The 22,083-nt window shown below is 45.9% G+C and overlaps 1 protein-coding gene across 6 annotated transcripts in view; it reads left to right on the top strand.

Moving 5' to 3' along the window:
* LOC102133005 (S-adenosyl-L-methionine-dependent tRNA 4-demethylwyosine synthase TYW1) overlaps nt 1-22,083 on the top strand; it is a 254,181-nt gene that overhangs the window by 11,503 nt on the left and 220,595 nt on the right. For 5 of the 6 annotated variants that reach the window (XR_012432333.1, XM_005549423.4, XM_065541832.2 and 2 more), the window contains exons 4-7: nt 850-951; nt 3,452-3,646; nt 8,022-8,312; nt 19,567-19,689. Coding sequence is in view for 5 of the 6 variants with exons in the window: in XM_005549423.4 (XP_005549480.3) it covers nt 850-951; nt 3,452-3,646; nt 8,022-8,312; nt 19,567-19,689 (711 nt within the window). In the remaining variant the exon portion in view is untranslated. The remainder of the gene's footprint in view (nt 1-849; nt 952-3,451; nt 3,647-8,021; nt 8,313-19,566; nt 19,690-22,083) is intronic. The other variant, XM_065541834.1, reaches the window with a different exon arrangement.

Raw genomic sequence — 22,083 nt, 5'->3', positions numbered from 1 at the left:
AGTGCAATCTTGGCTCACTGCAGCCTCTACCTCCTGGATTCAAGTGATTCTCCTGCCTCAGCCTCCCGAGTAGCTGAGATTACAGGTGTGTGCCACCATGCCTGGCTAATTTTGTATTTTTAGTAGAGACTGGTTTTACCATGTTCAGGCTAGTCTCGAATTCCTGACCTCAAGTGGTCTGCCCGCCTTGGCCTCCCAAAGTACTGGGATTACAGGTGTGAGCCACTGTGCGCAGCCCATTCTTCACTATTTCTTTTTGCACTTCTCTGTGTTTATTCTTTTTAATATATTTTCTTTATGAGACAGGATCTCAGTCAGTGGCCCAGGCTAGAGTGCATTGGTGTGATCATAGCTCACTGTTTCCTCTAACCCCTGGGCTCAGGGGATCTTCCCGTCTCAGCCTCTTGAGTAGCTGGGACTACAGGTATGTGCCATCACACCTGGCTAATTTTTAAATTTTTTATAGAGATGAGGTCTCACTTTGCTGCCCAGGCTTGGCCTCAAGTGATCCTCCCACCTCAGCCTCCCAAAGCGCTGGGATTACAGGCATGAGCCATCTTGCCTGGCTGATAAGTTTAATCTAGTAGGGCAAGGCAGATTGATCATCCAAAGCCAAATTAGATTCAGTCCTATGTAAACCCTGATCGGATGAGAACAACACGAATGATCTCTGTAATAGTACCCAAGAAAATAGTAAGGCTGAGGATAGAATTTGTGTTCATGAAGATACATATCAGTCACTGAAGACATTTTTCATGAGGACTGCCACATTCTTGTGCCAACAGGGGTAAATGAGGGCTGTATTTGGCTCGTTGAAGACTTTATTTGATATTTTTTTTGTCCTATTAGGGATTTGCAACAGTTCTTGCTGAAGCAGTTATGTCCTTGGATCTACCTGTGGCAATTATTAATCTAAAAGAATATGATCCGGATGATCATCTGATAGAAGAGGTTGGTAATTGTCTTATTTTTTCTTCAATCAGAACTCTCAAATTTAACTGACCTGCAGTCTTCAGAATAAATTTAATTAGGTAACTAGAATCTTCAGAGTAAATTTAATTTTCATGCTAAGGGATTTCAGTTAGTTGAATTCCAATGTGAATCAGAGCATTGAATGTGGAGTGAGGTTCACTGATTCTCATGTGTGGGGCTTGTCCTTCAGGTTTGTTAAATTCTCCTGGGGCAGGGCTAGAGGTGAGAAAGCTTGGGTGGTTGGAAGTTCACTCCTTCCCACAATTTTCTTTTTTTTTTTTTGAGATGGAGTCTCACTATGTCGCCCAGGCTGGAGTGCAGTGGTGCAATTTTAGTTCAGTGCAATGTCCACCTCCAGGTTCAAGTGATTCTCCTGCGTCAGCCTCCCAAGTAGCTGGGATTTACAGGCATGCACCACCATGCCCAGCTAATTTTATTTATTTATTTATTTTTATTTTTTGCTGGAGACAAGGTTTCACCATGTTGGCCAGGCTGGTCTCAAACTCCTGGCCTCAAGTGATCCGCCCACCTCGGCCTCCCAAAGTGCTGGGATTACAGGTGTAAGCCACTGTGCCTGGCCCCTACTATTTTTATTTTTTAAAAATTTATTTTATTGAGACAGGCTCTCACTCTCTCACCCAGGCTCTGGAGTGCAGTGGTGCAATTTCAGCCTCCCAGGCTCAAGTGATCCTCCTTCCTCAGCTTCCTAAAGTAGCTGAGACTACAGGCATGTGCTGCCATGCCCAGCTAATTTTAAAAGATTTTTTTATAGAGATACGGTCTCACTATGTTGCCCAGGCAGGTCTCCAACTCCTGGCCTTAGTCTCCCAAAGTACTAGGATTATAGATATATAATATAGATATATACAGCCCTCACCCCTGTTTTGAATCTCTTAATCAAGGAAGGGTTGTTATTGATGGCAGTGTGTTATGCTTGTAGACCATGGGCAATCCAACCAAAAGGTCAAGAGCAGAAAGAGTATGGGTTTTGGAATCAGAGAAGTCTCTTATTAGCTGTGTGACCTCAATGTGTTAGTTAAGATCTTTTTTTTTTTTTTAATGGAGTTTCGCTCTTGTTGCCCAGGCTGGAGTGCACTGGTGTGATCTTGGCTCACTGCAACCTCCATCTTCAGGGTTCAAGTGATTTTCCTGCCTCAGCCTCCTGAGTAGCTGGAATTACAGGTGCCCACCACCACTCCTGGCTAATTTTTATATTTTTAGTAAAGTCGGGGTTTCACCATGTTGGCCAGGCTGGTCTCGAACTCCTGACATCAGATGATTTATTTGCCTTGGCCTCCCGTAGTACTGGGATTACAGGCATCAGCTACTGTGCCCGGGCCTATTACTTAATATCTATGAGGATTTAATTTCTTCATCTGAAAAATATTTCTCCCCTTTCTCCAGTCATGCCCAGTTAGGGGATTTCACCCTACAGCAGTGGTTCTCAAAATGTGGCCCCTGAGCCAGCAGCATCAGCATCTCCTGTGAACTTGCCAGAAATGCAGAATCTCAGGACTTAGCCTAGCCGCACTGTGGAGCTTGAACAGTGCTCCTGGCGACGCTGATGCAGGTAGAGTCAGAGAAGCAGTTAGAGGCTGGGCGTGGTGGCTCACGCCTGTAATCCCAGCACTTTGGGAGACTGAGGTGGGCGGATCACCTGAGGTCAAGAGTTCGAGACCAGCCTGGCTAACGTGGTGAAATCACGTCTCTACTAAAAATACAAAAATTAGCTGGGCATGGTGGTGGGTGCCTGTAATCCCAGCTACTTGGGAGGCTGAGGCAGGAGAATTACTTGAACCTGGGAGGCGGAGGTTGCAGTGAGCCGAGATTGTGCCATTGCCCTCCAACTTGGGTGACAAAAGCAAATCTCCATCTAAAAAAAAAAAGAAGCAGCACATGGAGTTGGGGTTGACAAACTTTCATGTAAAGGGCCAGGTAGTAAGTATCTTCACCTTTGTGGGCCGGGCAGCTACTCAGTTTTGTCACTGAGGCACAAAACAGCCATAGATAATACGTAAATGAATGAGCGTGACTGTGTTCCACTAAAACTTTCTTTAAAAAAATAGAGGCCAGGCATGGTGGCTCTTGCCTATAATCCCAGCAAGTTGAGAGGTCAGGGCTGGTGGATCGCTTGAGCTCAGGCATATAGGGCAGCCTGGGCAACATGGTGAAACCTCATCTCTATTGAAAATAGAAAAATTAGCCGTGGTGGTGCACGCCTGTAGTCCCAGCTACTTGGGAGGCTGAGGCATGAGAATTGCTTAAACTCGGGAGGTGGAGGTTGCAGTGAGCTGAGATCACGCCACTGCACTCTAGCCTGTGTGACAAAGCGAGACTCTGTCTCAAAAAAAAAAAAAAACCAAAAAGGCAGCAAGCCCTTTGTTCTTAGAGATGAGTATGCATTTTTTCAAAGGATTTTTCTTCATTGAGATAATTTATGCCTCGAATATTCTACTGAAACAATTACTTTCTTGGTTAGGTGACTAGTAAAAATGTCTGTGTGTTCCTGGTTGCGACATATACTGATGGCCGACCAACCGAAAGTGCAGAGTGGTTCTGCAAATGGTTAGAGGAAGCGTCCAGTGATTTTCGATTTGGCAAAAGTTACCTGAAGGGTATGAGATATGCGGTGTTTGGCCTGGGAAATTCTGCCTATGCCAGCCACTTCAACAAGGTAGGTCTATATTGAGTTATAGAAATAAATTCTCCCTGTAGATACACACACACACACACACACACACACACACACACACACACACACGTGAAATAATCCACAGACTTTGGTAGCTATAAATAAATACGTTTCTTCTGTTATTTTATTTATTGATCGATTGAGACAGAGTTTTGCTCTGTCGCCCAGGCTGGAGTGCAGTGACGCCATCTCAGCTCACTACGACTTCCACCTCCCGGGTTCAAGCGATTCTCCTGCCTCAGCCTCCTGAGTAGCTGGGATTACAGTGATGTGCCATCATGCTTGTCTCGTTTTTGTATTTTTAATAGAGACGGGGTTTCACCATGTTGGCCAGGCAGGCGTGAGCCACTGCACCCAGCCTCTTCTGTTATTCTATTTTTTTTTTTTTTTGAGACAGAGTCTCGCTCTATTCCCCAGCTGGAGTGCAGTGGTGTGGTCTTGGTTCATGGCAACCTCTGCCTCCTGGGTTCAAGCAATTCTCATTTCTCAGCCTCCTGAGTAGCTGGGATTATAGGCACCTGCCATCATGCCCAACTAATTTTTGTATTTTTAGTAGAGACGGGGTTTCTTCATGTTGGCCAGGCTGGTCTTGAACGCCTAACCTCAGGTGATCCACCCGCCTTGACCTCCCAAAGTGCTGGGATTACAGGTGTGAGCCACTGTGCCCGGCCCTCTTTTATTCTTTATAACTGGATATTGCTATACATACATATTCAAACTTGGCATACAGTAGATTCTCAATACATTTTTGTTGAATAAAATGAATGAGTATTCCTCATATTGTTTAGTGTTTTAGTGGGCTGGACCCATGGTCCCCAGGCAGGACCTTGTAGATGGAAGATTACTGAGTCTTTGGATTTGCTCAACTGCCTTTTCTGTTGTTGAGTGACCTTTATTGCCCAAGCTCTTTTTTTATGAGATGGAGTCTCACGCTGCCACCCAGGCTGGAGTGCAGTGGCGTGATCTTGGCTAACTGCAACTTCCACCTCCCAGATTCAAGCAGTTCTTCTGCGTCAGCCTCCTGAGTAGCTGGGATTATAGGCACCCACCACTATGCCCTGGTAATTTTTTTGTATTTTTGGTAGAGACAGAGTTTCACCATGTTGGCCAGGCTGGTCTTGAACTCCTGACCTCAGGTGATCCACTCATCTTGGCCTCCCAAAGTGCTGGGATTACAGTTGTGAGTCACCATGCCTGGCCTGCCCAAGCTCTTAATGCAGGAGAACTCTTTAAAAAATTTTTTTTTAAAATTATTTTTATTTTTATTTATTTATTTGTTTTGAGACGGAGTCTCGCTCTGTCGCCCAGGCTGGAGTGCAGTGGCGCGATCTCGGCTCACTGCAGGCTCCGCCTCCAGGGTTCACGCCATTCTCCTGCCTCAGCCTCCCAAGTAGCTGGGACTACAGGCGCCCACCACCACGCTCGGCTAATTTTTTTTTGTATTTTTGGTAGAGACGGGATTTCACTGTGTTAGGCAGGATGGTCTCGATCTCCTGACCTCGTGATCCACCCGCCTCGGCCTCCTAAAGTGCTGGGATTACAGGCGTGAGCCACCACGCCCGGCTATTTTTATTTTTTTTAAGACAGGGTCTTGCTTTGTCGCCTAGGCTGGAATGCAGTGACCTGATCAGAATTCTCTGAATCTTGAAGTCCTAGGCTCGAGGGATCCTCGAAGTCAGCCTCCCTAGTAGCTGGAACTATAAGCGTGTACCACCACCCCTTGCTAATGTTTTAACTTTTTGTAGAGATTAGGGTCTCTCACTGTGTTGCCCAGGCTTGGTTCAAACTCCTGCCTCAAGCAGTCCTACCCAACTTGGCCTCCCACATTGCTGGGATTACAGGCGTGAGCATGTCCAGCCTGAACTCAGTTTAAAACAATCATGAATTTTTCAAGGGAAGTGGAGAAAAAAACATTCATTGCCCTTTATGTAATAAAACATTAAAATTTTTGGGTAGTTTTCCTGGGCTATTTTTTTTTTTTTTTTTTTTTTTTTTTTGAGACGGAGTCTCGCTCTGTCGCCCAGGCTGGAGTGCAGTGGCTGGATCTCAGCTCACTGCAAGCTCCGCCTCCCGGGTTCACGCCATTCTCCTGCCTCAGCCTCCCGAGTAGCTGGGACTACAGGCGCCCACCACCTCGCCCGGCTAGTTTTTTGTATTTTTTTAGTAGAGACGAGGTTTCACCGTGTTAGCCAGGATGGTCTCGATCTCCCGACCTCCTGATCCGCCTGTCTCGGCCTCCCAAAGTGCTGGGATTACAGGCTTGAGCCACCGCGCCTGGCCCCTGGGCTATTTTTCTAAATGAAATTAACTTGGCTCCTTTTGCATCCTGTTCTTTACACTTGAAAACAATGAAACGATGGAGCCTCTCAGTTTCTTGGTCATTTGCATTGTGTACCTCTTCCTAGGGACGAGCCCTGCCTGGCTGTCTGTCTCTGGTGGAGTATGAGTGACGGTGGAGGTGGGAAGTTTTCTTTAAAAGCTGTTTTCGGCTAGGCGCAGTGGCTCACACCTGTAATCCCAGCACTTTGGGAGGCAGAGGCGGGCGGATCACCTGAGGTCGGGAGTTCGACCCCAGCCTGACCAACATGGAGAGACCCCCATCTCTACTAAAAATACAAAATTAGCCGGGCATGGTGGTGCGTGCCTGTAATCCCAGCTACTTGGGAGGCTGAGGCAGGAGAATCACTTGAACCCGGGAGGTGGAGGTTGCAGTGAGCCGAGGTCGTACCATTGCACTCCAGCCTGGGTAATGAGTGAAACTCCGTCTCAAAAAAAATAAATAAAAATAAAGGCTGGGCGCAGTGGCTCACGCCTGTAATCCCAGCACTTTGGGAAGCCGAGGCGGGCGGATCACAAGGTCAGGAGATCGAGACCACAGTGAAACCCCGTCTCTACTAAAAATACAAAAAATTAGCCGGGCGTGGTGGCGGGCGCCTGTAGTCCCAGCTACTCAGGAGGCTGAGGCAGGAGAATGGCGTTAACCCGGGAGGCGGAGCTTGTAGTGAGCCGAGATCGCGCCACTGCACTCCAGCTTGGGCGACAGAGGGAGACTCTGTCTCAAAAAAAAAAAAAAAAAGCTGTTTTCATTCTATTGTGTCACAATGTAGATTTTGCCCCATATTTTCATTAAAAACATTTTTGATTATGTGTTTTTTGAGCCAGGATCTCACTGTGCTGCCTAGGTTGGAGTTCAGTGGCATGATCATAGCTTGCTGCAGCCTCGACCTCCCTGGGCTCAGGTGATCCTCCCACCTTAGCCTACAGAGTAGTTGGGACCACAGGCGCCCACCACATCCAGCTAGTTTTCGTATTTTTTGTAGAGGCTGGGTTTTCCTTTGGTGCCCAGGCTGGTTGTTGAACTCGGGCTTGAGCATGCTTCTCACCCCAGTCTCCCGAAGTGCTGGAATTATAGGCGTGAGCCACTGCACCTGGCCTATCTCCATATTTTCAAAGAAATTAGATTATGAATGGGCAAATTCAGATATGTAAATTTTTTTTTTTGTTGAGACAGAGTCACTTTCTTGCCCAGACTGGAGTACAATGGCACAGTCTCGGCTCATCGTAATCTCTGCCTCCTGGGTTCAAGGAATTCTCATGCCTCGGCCTTCCAAGTAGCCTGAATTACATGCGTGTGCCACCACGCCCCACTAATTTTTGTATTTTTAGTAGAGACGGGGGTCTCACCATGTTGGCCAGGCTGGTTTTGAACTCCTGGCCTCAAGGCCTCAAGCAGTCTGCCTGCCTCAGCCTCCCAGAGTGCTGGGATTACAGACGTGAGACACTGCACCTGGTCTAGATACGTAAATATTTTGTTTAATGCCTTGCCACCGAGGAAGCTGATTAAGTTTTTGAGCTCTTAACTGTGCCTCTGATAACCTCTGTTCCTCAGCTTAATTGCTTCATATCACAGTGAAATAAATTACTGAGTTTAGGAAATCACGAATCTTGCCAAATTGATTACATTTTCATTTTATAACTGAATCAGCTTAGGCCCCATAGACTTTGTTACATTTTTGGAACTCATTTATTTTGTTAACTCCTGTTTTGTTCTTAATATGATATAGAATGGTAGGTTTCAAATTTTTGTTTTAGTCATTAACCCTTCATTTGATAAAGGGGATTTGTTTGTCCTTTTGATTAACAAAAAATTGAATGCAGAAAAGTAGAATACGTAAAATGCAGCTCTTCTGGGTCAAGGCTGGAACTTGAAGGCTTGAAGGTCATTGTGCCAAGCAATTTCCTCTTCCTCAGCAGCAGCCCGTGACCAGGGGCCCCAGAAGGACTTTGGGCTTTTGCAGAGCAGTCTGGAAAACCCTGATTTAGAGAACAGTGCTTTTAGCCTGTCTTTTCCTCGCAGGTTGGCAAAAATGTTGACAAGTGGCTCTGGATGCTTGGCGCACATCGTGTGATGAGTCGAGGGGAGGGCGACTGCGACGTGGTTAAAAGCAAGCATGGCAGCATTGAGGCGGACTTCAGAGCGTGGAAGACCAAGTTCATCTCCCAGCTGCAGGCACTTCAGAAAGGGGAGAGAAAGAAGTCCTGTGGTGGCCACTGCAAGAAAGGCAAATGTGAATCTCACCAACATGGCTCAGAGGAGAGGGAGGAAGGATCTCACGAGCAGGATGAATTGCATCACAAAGACACTGAGGTATACTGCCTGTGTGTCCATCTCTCGATGCTTTCCCCTCTGCTTGGAGATCTTGAGCTTGACCTCTTCCTCAATAAACTACCTCGTTGGCTTCTGGTTAGAAGGAAGATCTGCTGAGTGCAGTGGCTTGCACTTGTAATCCTCACACTTCGGGAGGCCAAGGTGGGAGTATTGCTTGAGTCCAGGAGTTCAGGACCAGCCTGGGCAACATAGCAAGACCCTATCTTTACCACGATAATTTTATGTTTAGGAAGGCATGGTGGTGCACGCCTGTTGTCTCAGCTACGTAGGAGGTGGAGTTGGGAGGATCGCCTGAGCCCAGGAATTTGAGGCTGCAGTGAGCTGTGATCATGCCACTGCCCTCCAGCCTGGGCAACAGAGTGAGACCCTACCTCAAAAACAAAGATAGGAACAATAGCAAAGAAAGAAGGAGGGTGTGAAACTCATGTGGTGGTGTTTCAGAGACAGAGTGAGGCCTTAGAAATTAAGCCATATCGTACTAGATGCTTTCCAGAGTCTCTTCTTTAGGCCAGGCACAGTGGCTCACACTTGTAATCCCAGCACTTTTGGGAGGCCAAGGTGGGTGGATCACTTGAAGTCAGGGGTTTGAGACCATTCTGGCCAACATGGTGAAACCCCATCTCTACTAAAAAGACAAAAATTAGCTGGGCGTGGTGATGGGCACCTGTAATCCCAGCTACTCGGATGCTGAGGCACAAGAATCGCTTGAACCCGGGAGGTGGAGGTTGCAGTGATCTGAGATCATGCGACTGCACTCCAGCCTGGGCGACAGAGTGAGACTCGGTCTCCAAAAAAAAAAAAAAAAAACCACAACCAAAATCTCTTCTTTAATCCTTGCATTGTTAGAGTCAAGTAGATTTTTACCACATTTTGCAGGTTGCAAAATGGAGCCACAGAGAAGTTAAATTTGTCCCAGCCTGAGCTCACGTCTCATTATCCCCAGATCACACATACCTCCTGACTTCAATGACTCCATTAGTTACTCAAACTGAAGGCTGCAAGTCATCCTAGATTCTGTTCTTTTTCCCTCACATTCTGAGCATTTCTCTTGCTTCTTTCTTTAAATACCCCAATTCCTTTGAAGCTCCTGTCTTCAGGCTGTAACACTCCTGTCATCTTCACAGCTGTTATCTTTAGGCCACCTGGTCAGTTGTGTAATTCAGCAGCAACTTTATGTTCTGACTCATTGTTTCTCTCTCCACCCCTGTTCCTACCATTATTCTTTGAGGCTGTGGCATCGTTGTGGATGATCTGTTTAACACCCTGGCCTGCAGTTTTCTGGCCTACACACCTCCAGCAACCATTTTTCCACTGACCCTGGTCTCTCCCTTACATTGGCACATCTGAAATCCAAGTTCCTCTCATGCTTACTATGACCTCATTCTGTGGCCTCTACTTTAACAGCATTCCTTTTATTTTTTTTTTTTTGAGACAGGGTCTCACTGTGTCACCCCCAGTCTGGAGTACAACGGTGTGATCATGGCTCACTGCAGCCTCGACCTCCCCAGGCAGTGGTGATCCTCCCACTTTAGCCTCCCAAATAGCTGGGATTATAGGCATGTGCCACTACACCTAGCTAATTTGTCTATTTTTTTTTGCAGAGATAGAGTTTCACCATGTTGCCTAGGCTGGTTTTTCGAACACTTGGGCTCAAGCCATCCACTTGGCCTGGCCTCCCAAAATGCTGGAATCATAGGCATGAGCAACTGTGCCTGGCCTTTAAAATTCTTTTGATCCGGCCGGGTGCGGTGGCTCATGCCTGTAATCCCAGCACTTTGGGAGGATGAGGCGGGTAGATCATGAGGTCAGGAAGTCAAGACCAGCCTGGCCAACATGGTGAAACCCTGTCTCTACTAAAAATACAAAAATTAGCTGGGCGTGGTGGCGGGCGCCTGTAATCCCAGCTACTCGGGAGGCTGAGGCAGGAGAATCGCTTGAACCTGAGAGATGGAGTTTGCAGTGAGCCGAGATCACACCACTGCACTGGGTGACAGAGCAAGACTCCATCTCAAAAAAAAAAAAAAAGAATCCCATCTGAACCTATACATTTTTATTGAGTAGTAGAAACTGCTTACTTCATTTCCCTCCTTAAACCCCATTTTGAGTTTTATCCTCACTCTGTTATAAACCTCTTCAATTTTTTTTTCCCTTTTGTTTGAGATGGAGTCTTGCTTTGTCTCCCAGGCTGGAGTGAAGTGGCGCAATCTCAGCTCACTGCAACCTCTGCCTCCTGGGTTCAAGGATTCTCCTGCTTCAGCCTCCCAAGTAACTGGGATTACAGGTGTGTGCCACCATGCCCAGGTAATTTTTGTATTTTTAGTAGAGACAGGGTTTTGCCATGTTGGCCAGGCTGGTCTCAAACTCCTGATCTCAGGTGATCCACCTACCTTGGCCTCCCAAAGTACTGGGATTACAGTCGTGAGCCACTGTGGCAAGCCTTAACCTTTTCAATTGCTTTACCTCTCACTGACTCTTCTAACCCGATTGGCCAAAACCCAACCCAGCCTGAAACCACCCCCTTCACATCAGCCTTCCCCATGCCTGCTGCTGATTGTTTGACTACAGATTCATGACCACAGGCTAAAGTGTAGACTCAGAAGTGCCCTACAGTCTCACAACTTTCCTTGCAAATTCCTCTTCTTACTCTCCAAGATGACTGCTCCGTACGCATTTCCTCCCGACCCCTTCCCTCAGCTCCCATCTGAAGCCATCAGAGGGGAGCTCTCTCAGTGTCTCCCCAGCCCATTTCCAGATCTTCACTACCTCTCCTGGCTCAGAAGACCAACTGTCTGGTTCCTGTCCCAGACTACATCTGTCCATGCTGCGGAATCAAGGACTGGGTTCCTTCATTGATTGCTTCTCTTCTCCTGTATCATTCATTTCTTTTCTCTACTAGATTGTTCCCATAAATTTATAAAGACACCCCAGAATTATATTTGTTTAAACAAACTTAAAAAACAAAAAACAGGTTGGGTGCGGTGGCTGACGGCTGTACTCCCAGCATTTTGGGAGGCCAAGGTGGGCAGATCACCTGAGGTCAGGAGTCTGAGACCAGCCTGGCCAATGTGGTGAAACCCCGTCTCTACTAAAATACAAAAAAATTAGCCAGGCGTGGTGGCTCACACCTGTAATCCCAGCTACTCAGGAGACTGAGGCAGGAGAATCACTTGAACCTGGGAGGTGAAGGTTGCAGTGAGTCGAGATGGTGCCACTGCACCCCAGCCTGGGTGACAGAGTGAGACTTTGTTTAAAGAAAAAACAAAAAAAACCCCAAAAACTGAAAAAATAGAGAGGCGTCTCCAGAGTTTAGCAGATACCTCTTAGCTCTGTCTCTTGCTTAGCTCCCAGGTTATATTTGCCCTCTCTGGATTCCTTACATTTTTGCCAACTCAGTGAGGCACTTAAAATTGTGCTTTAAAAATTATTACCTTGGCTGGGTGTGGTGGCTCACACCTGTAATCCCAGCACTTTGGGAGGCTGAGGTGGGCAGATCACTTGAGGTCAGGAGTTCGAGACCAACCTGGCCAAATAGTAAAACCCTCTCTCCACTAAAAGTACAAAAATTAGCTGGGTGTGGTGGCACTGGTAGTCCCAGCTACTCCAGAGGCTGAGACAGGAGAATCCTTGAACTGGGGGGGTGGAGGTTGCAGTGAGCCGAGATTGCACCACTGTACTCCAGCCTGGGCGGTAGAGCGAGACTCTGTCCCCCCCAAAAAAAAAATTACCTTATTTAGTTTTTGTTGTTTTCTGCAGGAGAGTTGTTGAAAGTGTGCTGTCTGTCATATGGCTGGGAACAGAAGCCTCTGTCAACTCTCAGCTACTCCAGTTTGGCTTTCTCTCCCCCTGAACTGCTCTTTTCTACACCCAGGGGACTTCATGTCATCAAGCCTGAGGGGGATTTACAAAAGGAAAATAGATTTTATTTAAGAGATGAAAGCTTTTTATTTTATTATGTTATTTTATACAGGGTCTTGCTTTGTTGCCCAGGCCAGAGTGTCGTGGAGTGATCATAGCTCACTGCAGCTTTGAACTTCTGAGCTCGAGTGATCCTCCTGCCTCAGCCTCCTGAGTAGCAGGGACTTACAGTCCTGCGCCACCATCCTGTCTACTTTTAATTTTTGTTTTTGGAGAGACAGGGTCTCACTATTTTGCCCAGGCTGATCTTGAACTCCTGGCCTCCAGCGATCCTCCCACCTTGGCCTCCCAAAGTGTTGGGATTACGAGCCTCCACACTGGCTGCAAGCTCTTTAAATTATGGGACCCGTAATCTGAATTGAAATTGATGTTTCATTCCAATTTCAATTCAGTCATAGCTTGGACTGAAATGAAATTGGAATGAAACATCTGTCATATCACTTCCTGTTGAGCTAAATAATTGTCTCTTGAAGCCATCTGCTCTGTGGGCTTTAGACTGACTGCCTCCAGGTAGACATAAAATGCTATATGCATTTCACACCATACCTCATATCCTATCATTCAACAGTGCATAGCTAATCACTAATCAATGTTATCTCTGTAAAGCAATGAGAATTTCTGTCCAATAACTTGGTATTGACCACTCCTTGTTCCCTTTGCTTTTAAAAACCTGCTTGTTGGCCAGGTGCAGTGGCTCACGCCTGTAATCCCAGCACTTTGGAAGGCCGAGACGTGCGGATCATGAGGTCAGGAGATCGAGACCATCCTGGCTAACACGGTGAAACCCCGTCTCTATTAAAAATACAAAAAAAAAAAAAACTAGCCGGGCGAAGTGGCGGGTACCTGTAGTCCCAGCTGCTCGGGAGGGTGGGGCAGGAGAATGGCGTGAACCCGGGAGGCGGAGCTTACAGTGAGCCAAGATCCGGCCACTGCACTCCAGCCTGGGCGACAGAGCAAGGAAGTCTCAAAAAAAAAACAAAAACAAAAAACCTGGTTGTAACAAAAGCTAATGGAGCAGTCCCTTCAACTGCAAAGTGTGCCTGAGGCAACTGCCCTCATTTTAGCGCAAATAAACCCTTTAAACTATATTTTGGCTAGGTGCAGTGGCTCACCCCTGTAATCCCAATCCCAGTGCTTTCCAAGGCCAAGGTGGGAGGATTACTTGAGGCCAGGAATTAGAGACCAGTCTGGGCAACATAGTGAGACACTGTCTCTAATTTTAAAAAGGGTCTGGGCATAGTGGCTCACACCTGTAATCCCAGCACTTTGGGAGGCCGAGGCGGGCAGATCACCTGAAGTCAGGAGTTCAAGACCAGCCTGGCTAACATGGTGAAACCCTGTCTCTACTGAAAATACAAAAAAAATTTAACTGGGTGTGATGGCAGGCGCCTGTAATCCCAGCTACTCGGGAGGCTGAGGCAGGAGAATTGCTTGAACCTGGGAGGTGGAGGTTGCAGTGAGCCGAGATCGTGGTACTGCAGTATAGCCTGGGTAACGAGCGAAAACCGCATCTCAAAAAAAAAAAAAAATGTTTTGTGTCTCACCTTTTAGATCTATGCGTCTCATGGAAATTTCTGTCTTTATTTTAATTGACTTCTCAGCAGCATTTGTCATAGCTGATTCCTCCTTTGAATCTATCTTCCTGACTTTCATGACGTCATTGTCATAGAGTTTCTCCTTTTTTACTTGGGGTCTTTTCCTTTTCTTTATACAGCCTCTGCATGTTGGAGTGATTCAGGTTTGGTGCTGGATTATGCGCTGACACTGTCTTCCTGGGTGATCTCATCCAGTTTTACGACTTCAAACATCGTCCACGTGCCAGTTATTCCCACATTTGTACTTCCAGATCCAGGGTCAACCCTGAATTCTCTTCTCATGTATGCCTTTTAAAAATTTATTCTTGTGTATCTGATGCTTCACAAATCCAAAATGGAGCTCTTTATCTCCACCCTTCTGTTCTGTTCCACTGTCGTGTTTCCCATCTCAGGAAACACTCCCACCATCTCAGTGGCTTAAAAAGAAACCTAAGAGCTGTGCTTGATTCTTTCCTTTGCCTCATTCCTGTACTGAATTCCTCAGTAAGTCTGGTTTCTTCTTTGTCCAAAACAGAGGTCAGCAAACTTTCTATGAAGGGCCGGTTAGTCAATATTTTCAGCTTTGTGGGCCACATGGTTTTTGTTGAAACTGTCAAGTCTGCCATTGTGTCAAGAAAACAGCCATAGGGGACATGTAAATGAATTGTCATGTTGAGATCTGGCCCAAGGCTGCCTGGATTTGGCTGTAGTTTGCAAACCTCTGGCTTAAAATATTTCACATCCATCCAATTACCTCCATCTCTACTGCTAACGTGCAAGTTCAAGCCATATTGCTTGACCAGACTACTGTAGCAGCCACATATTTTGTCCTCCTATCTCTTCTCCATCTATCATTCAGAGTAGACTTTTTTGGGGCATGCGGGGTGGGGAACAGGGTCGTTCCCAGGCTGGAGTATAGTGGCACACTCTTGGCTCACTGCAGCAACCTCCTGGGCTCAAGCCATCCTCCTGCGTCAGCCTCCTGAGTAGCTGGGACTACAGGTGCACACCACTGTGCCTGGCTAATTTTTGTATATTTTGTAGAGACAGGGTTTCACTCTGTTGTCCAGGCTGATCTCAAACTCTTGGGCTTAAGCAATCTACCTGCCTTGGCTTTCCAAAGTGATTACAGTCGTGACCCGCCACACCCGGCCTCAGAGTAATTTTTTTTTTTTTTTTTTTTTTTTTAAGGCAGAGTCTCGCTCTGTCGCCCAGGCTGGAGTACAGTGGTGCGATCTCGGCTCACTGCAAGCTCCGCCTCCTGGGTTCACACCATTCTCCTGCCTTAGCCTCCCGAGTAGCTGAGACTACAGGCGCCTGCCACCATGCCTGGCTAATTTTTTGTATTTTTAGTAGAGACCGGGTTTCACCATGTTAGCCAGGATAGTCTCAATCTCCTGACCTCGCGATCCACCCGCCTCGGCCTCCCAAAGTTGCTGGGATTGCAGGTGTGAGCCACTGCGCCCGGCCAAGTAATCTTAAAAGTACAAATCAGATCATGTTACCCTCTTGTTTAAAAGTGATTTTTCATTGCTGCTTTCATAAAAACTTCATTTCTTAGTGTGACCTTAGCACCTAATCTGACTCTTGAATTTCTCCATTGTCATCCTACTATTCTCTGTCTTCCTCTCCAACCTCTAGCCATGTGGTCTCCTTGGTGCTAAAAATATTTGTCAAGGCCGGGCGTGGTGGCTCATACCTGTAATCCCAGCACTTTGGGAGTTCGAGGCGGGCGGATCACAAGGTTGGGAATTCGAGACCAGCCTTACCAACACTGTGAAACTCTGTCTTTATTAAAAATACAAAAATTAGCTGGGCATGGTGGCGGGCACCTGTAATCCCAGCTACTCGGGAGGCTGAAGCAGGAGAATTGCTTGAACCTGGGAGGCGGAGGTTGTGGTGAGCTGAGATCGCGCCCCTGCACTCCAGCCTGGGCGACAGTGAGACTGTGGTCTCCAAAAAAAAAAAATTTTTTTTTGCCAAATAAGTTTGAATATCCAACCTTCTGCTCACCTGTTACTCTTTAGTTCAGGCCAGCATCTTTTCTTCCCAAGGGGATTGTCGTACATTGTTCAGATTTATCCTTGTCTGTAGTCTTGTTTCCCTTAAATTACCTTCTGTCTTCCCAGTTGAGTGAGCTATTGAAATGCAGGTTTGTGTTATTTCTCTGTTCAGACCATGTTAGACGCTTCTCGTTCTCTCTTTCCAGGGCAGGCAAGATCCTTTGCAGTCCGGACCACATCTTTCTCTGCTACATTTTCTCCCCATGTCGTATGCTTTATTCTCCATCTGCTGGTACTTTCTGAGTGGCGGACAGTAGCTAAATGCCTCGTGGTGCTTGCCTCGGTTGACTTTGCCCATCCCCTTCCAACAGCATACCCACATGTCTTTCCCTGGCCAGGCCTGTTTACTTACCCTTCACATATGACTCAGGTATCGTGGCTCCTTTTCATATTCCTAAACCCTCTCATTAAAGCCCCTTTAAATGTAGCATCTGTATGTCTCTTACTGGATTGCAATCTTTGTGGGGGCCAGGGGAATGTGTTGCATTAATTTTCTAGCACTACTGGCTACCATGAGTATATTCAGTGTTCACGAGAACTTTTGAAGTTTCCCAAGGTCACAGAGCCAAGTTAATAGCAGTTTTGATCTGATTTTATGTGAAGATGAAATAGGTTCCTTTTGGAAAAAGTAAATTCTCGACATGAGTCTTTCCATCAGAAACTCGAGTCTAAGGAGAAGTTATCAAGGAAAGTCTAGGACAGGGATCAGCAAACAGGCTCACTGGCCAGATGCAGCCTATTGCCTGTTGTGTTTTGAAACAGGGGCCAGTCTGTCCCCCAGTCTGGAGTGCAGTAGTTAGTGCACAGCTCACTGTAGCCTCTAATTCCTGGGCTCAAGCAATCCTCCTATCTCAGCCTCCTGAGTAGCTGGGCCTACAGGTGTGCACCACCATGCCCAGCCAAGTTTTTTTCTTTTTTGTAGAGATGGGGTCCCACTGTATTGCCCAGACTGGTCTCAAACTCTTGAACTCAAGCAATCCTCCTGCCTTGGCCTCCCAAACTGTTGGGATTACAAGTGTGAGCCAGTGCACCCAGCTTGTTTTTTAATTTTTTAAAATACAGGTTTTGGGAGAATAGCCATGCTCATTTATGTGTTGTCATAGCTGCTTTAGTGTTAGAGGGGCAGATTTGCGTAGTTAAGACAGGATTGTATGTCCCACAAGGTCAGAAATACTTACAATTTGGTGTTTTACAGCAAAAGTTATACTGACTTCTTGTCCAGGATAATCTGGGGAGATTGGACCAGATGACCCCTGATGTCTCTTCTGTGTGTAAGATTCTGAAATGTATTGGAAATGATGAGGTAGGAGCACAGGACACATGGGCAATACGGAACTTATTGCAATTCTAGGAAAATGAGTACATCAGGAGATCCTAATACTGAAGGTATTCTTATATATTTAGACAAACTGATTGGAAAACACTGGACTAGAAGATCTAAAAATGGACTAATCGTTAGAAAGTATGTTTCAGGTGGTATACTTGACTCTCCTTGACAGCTTGGTCATGAGGCTGGGACATCAGGGTGGAGTTAACTGGCAGAGATTTTCTGTTGAAGCTGGGCTAAATTAAAGAACACATCCATACACTTATTTCTGGGAACAGTTTATTTTGTCATCTGGAAGCAAGGCAGAGAAGACTATTCATTTATTGACAAAGCAAAAGAGATACCAGGGAGCCACCCACAGTGCTGCTTCTGTAGTCTCAGGCTTGGTTTGTAGTAGAAGAGGGTTAGATTGTCCATGGTAATCCTATCATCTGGCGCAGCATAAGGAGTGACCTTGTCTAAGGGGGGCTGTTTTATTTTGTATTGAACACTTGATCAGCAGCATCTGATTATATGATATCTCTCTGCTATGCTGTGGGGCATATTGGCCTGTATATGAAGGTTATTGACATTTTGTTTCTTTTAATTTAATTGTTTTCTTTTTTTTTGTTCGCTCTGTTGCCAAGGCTGGAGTGCAGTGTTGTGATCTTGGCTCACTGCAACCTCCACTTCCTAGGTTAAAGCAATTCTCCTGTCTCAGCCTCTGGAGTAGCTGGGACTACAGATGCATGCCACCACACCCAGCTAATTTTTGTATTTTTAGTAGAGACAGGGTTTCACCATGTTGGTCAGCAGGTCTCGAACTCTTGACCTCAGGTGATCCATCTGCCTTGGCCTCCCAAAGTGCTGGGATTACAGGCATGAGTCCCCGTGCCCGGCCTGTTTCTTTTAATTTTAAAGTGACCCTTGAGTTACTCAGAAAGTACCTGCTGTTGAAAACAAACAACTACTTCACCTCTTAAAAATCTCTTTATCAGCTGGGCACGGTGGCTCACATTTGTAACCCCAGCAATTTGGGAGGCTGAGGCGGGCAGATCACCTGAGGTCAGGAGTCTGAGACCAGCCTGGCCAACATGGTGAAATCCCATCTCTACTAAAAATATAAAAATTAGCCGGGTGTGATGGTGCATGCCTGCAGTCCCAGCTACTCTGGAGACTGAGGCATGACAATTGCTTGAACCCAGGAGGTAGAGGTTGCAGTGAGCCAAGATCATGCCACTGCACTCCAGCCTGGGTGACAGAGCGAGACTCAAAACAACAACAACAAAACAAACAAACAAAATCTCTCTATTGTTTGATTCTGCCTTATCCTCCGTTGGAGAAAGGGATGAAGGCTGCCACGTATTAGCCGAGATTTCTTAACTTCTCTAGCTTTAATTTCCTCATCTATGAGATGATGTTGAACCTATCTACATCATAAATAGTTGAGGATGAAATGAATGGGTATATGAACATTGTGCTGGGGACGTAGTAGATACTCCGCAAATGTGTCTCCCCAGTGATGTCACATTTCCTCTACTTCTGCTTGGCATGTGTCTCATTCCCCTGAGCCCAGCTCACGTCATTGTGACGTGGGAGGGCAGGTGAAGTGTTAGTTGTTCTCACTCCATCATGCGCTTTCATAGTTATAAGTCTGATGCTAAAGACTTAAGATTTATTTCTTCATTGTTGTTGTTTTGTAGAGATGAGGGTGTCACTATGTTGCCCAGGCTGGTCTTGAACTCCTGGCTTCAAGTGACGCTTCTGCATCAGTCTCCTAAGTAATTGGGACTATAGACATGTGCTACCACATCTGTCTTAATTGTGTACATTTTTTGTAGCAATGTGGTCTTGCTGTGTTGCCCAGGCTGGTTTCAAACTCCTGACCTCAAGCAGACCTCCCCTCTTAGCCTCACGAAGAGCTGGGTGAGCCACCATACCTAGCCTAGATTTTATTTTTAAATTAAGAATTTATAGATAGCCGGGCGCTGTGGCTCACGCCTGTAATCTCAGCACTTTGGGAGGCTGAGGTGGGTGGATTACCTGAGGTCAGGGGTTCGAGACCAGCCTGGCCAACATGATGAAACCCTGTCTCTACTAAAAATACAAAAATTAGCCAGGTGTGGTGGTGGGCACCTGTGATCCTAGCTACTTGGGAGGCTGAGGCAGGAGAATCACTTGAACCCAAGAGGCGGAGGTTGCAGTGAGCCGAGATCATGCCACTGCACTCCAGCCTGGGTGACAGAGCGAGACCGTGTCTCAAAAAAAAACAAACAAGAATTTAGAGACCTAGTGAATTCTTAGTGTGGGAGGGAGTGTAAGAGAACTTTGCCTTTGCCCCTTTGAACACTGTTTCTGAAGCATTTCTCTTCCAGGAGGAAGAGCCCTTTGAGAGCTCCAGTGAAGAAGAGTTTGGTGGTGAGGACCGTCAGAGCCTAAATTCCATTGTTGATGTTGAAGATTTGGGCAAAATTATGGATCATGTGAAGAAAGAAAAGGTACCATTACTTTGGGAAATGTTGCACTTGGCTCCCGCAGTTGGTTAACATTTGGTATTTATTGCTATGTAGCCCATCTGAGCTCACAAGAAGAGTTTCATTTCTCTAGCTTCTGTCTTGAGGGTTTTATAATTTTTTTTTGCCATTTTTCATGAGCATGGTGAACATCTCAGCCCTGTGAAAGTCAGCTCATCAGAGGATAAGCAGATTTGAGAACAAGGACTGAGGACAGTGTGGATCAGGGGCGTCCAATCTTTTGGCTTTCCTGGGCCACACTGGTAGAAAAATTGTCTTGGGCAACACATAAAATACACTAATGATAGCTGATGAGCTTAAAAAAAAATTGCAAAAAAAAAAATCTTACAATGTTTTAAAAAAGTTTATAAATTTGTGTTGGGCCAGTGGGCTGTGGTTTGGACACGCTTGGTGTAGATGGTCAGAGAGATTTTATTCAGGGCTGTTTGAAGATGAACAACATGATAGGATTTATTATGGTTGAGTTTCCAAGTGAAACTCCAGTGTTAATTTGCTTCTCTGCTGTATAGACTAAGTGGTGTTGGGGCTTAAGGATGGCAGCCTGGTCTGTGGGTGTGGAGATCAGCGTGAGTGGGGCCCCTAGGAATCCAGGAAATATCAGTCTGGGATGTGACTGTTTCAGTGACTAGATGACTAGATGAATGTGAGAATGTACGATGCAGTAGGATTTCATGCTTCAAAAAGATTAATGAACATAATAGATTATATTACATCAAATAAAAAAAGAAATTAGTCAGCCGGGTGCGGTGGCTCACGCTTTTCTATATGATTCAAAATCTAGAAGCAATAAAAAACATTAAATTTATGAATGACTTTAAAGTATTTTACCTGGCCATAAGGAAAATCAAAAGGCAAAACAGGAGAAACTATTTGCCCTTTATATCTCAGACAAGGTGTTTATCTTTTTACTATACAATGAACTCTTAAAAAAAGGCAGACCTGCAGGCACGGTGGCTCACGCCTGTAATCCCAGCACTTTGTGGTGGCCGAGGCAGGCACATCACGAGGTCAGGAGATTGAGACCATCCTGGCTAATACAGTGAAACCCCATCTCTACTAAAAATACAGAAAATTAGCTGGGCGCAGTGGCAGGTGCCTTTAGTCCCAGCTACTCGGGAGGCTGAGGCAAGAGAATGGTGTGAATTCCGGAGGTGGAGCTTGTAGAGAGCCGAGATTGCGCCACTGCACTCTGGCCTGGGTGACAGAGCAAGAATCTGTCTCAAAAACAAACAAACAAACAAAAAAGGCAGACCTGGCCGGGTGTGGTGGCTCATGCTTGTAATACCAGCACTTTGGGAGGCCGAGGCAGGTGGATCACTTGAGGTCAGGAGCTCGAGACCAGCCTGACCAACATGGTAAAACCCCATCTCTACTAAAAAATACAAAAAAAATTAGCCGGACATACGTGGCGCATGCCTGTAGTCCCAGCTACTTGGGAGGCTGAGGCATGAGAATCTCTTGAACCCTGGCGGCAGAGGTTGCAGTGAGCTGAGATCATGCCACTGCACTCAAGCCTGGGCAACAGAGTGAGACTCCGTCTCAAAAAAAAGGCAGACCTGGCCAGTTGCTGTGGCTCACACCTGTAATCCCAATACTTTGAAAGGCTGAGGCAGGTGGATCACTTGAGGTCAGGAGTTCGAGACCAGCCTGACCAACATGATGAAAACCTGTCTTTACTGAAAATACAAAATTAACTGGGTGTGGTGGTGCATGCCTATAATTCCAGCTGACGAAAAATATAGTAGAAAAGGTTGACAAAACACATGAATAAGAATTTCTCAGAAACGACTCTACAAAGAGATTTAAACATGAAAAGATGCTTAACTTTACTTGTAATAAGAGAAATACAAATGAAAACTACACTGATAAACATTTCTCACCTTTCAGAATATAATAACCAAAACTCAAAAGCTGGATGACATACTCAGTTAGGCGAGGCTGTGAGTAAACAGGCACTCATACCTTGCAGGTGGGAGTCCAGGATGGTCTAGCCTGTATGGAAGGGCTTTTGGCAGTTTTTACCAAAGTCACATAGGCATTTATCCATTATCCAGCAGGCCCAGTTGTATGAATTTGCCTTAAAGATACAGCTTCATTAATGCAAAACAGTATTTCCACAGGCTTACGCATTGCAGCATACATAGCAAACAATTGTGTCCAGTACTGGTTGAAAAAGGCGTGGTGTATCCACACAATGGAATGTTGTTGTGTGGCTCTGAATAACACTATGGTGGATTGATATGCATTACTGTGATTTCCAAGTGGTGTTGGATTTGATTTGGAGGCTGATATGGACTTAAGATTTTAAAAAATGTGCACTTATATTTGCAAACTTAGTTTAAATATGCATATATATGT

The sequence above is a fragment of the Macaca fascicularis genome, chromosome 3 (assembly GCF_037993035.2).
Source record: "Macaca fascicularis isolate 582-1 chromosome 3, T2T-MFA8v1.1".
Taxonomy (NCBI): Eukaryota; Metazoa; Chordata; class Mammalia; order Primates; family Cercopithecidae; genus Macaca; species Macaca fascicularis.
This window is presented reverse-complemented; position numbering and strand designations above follow the sequence as displayed.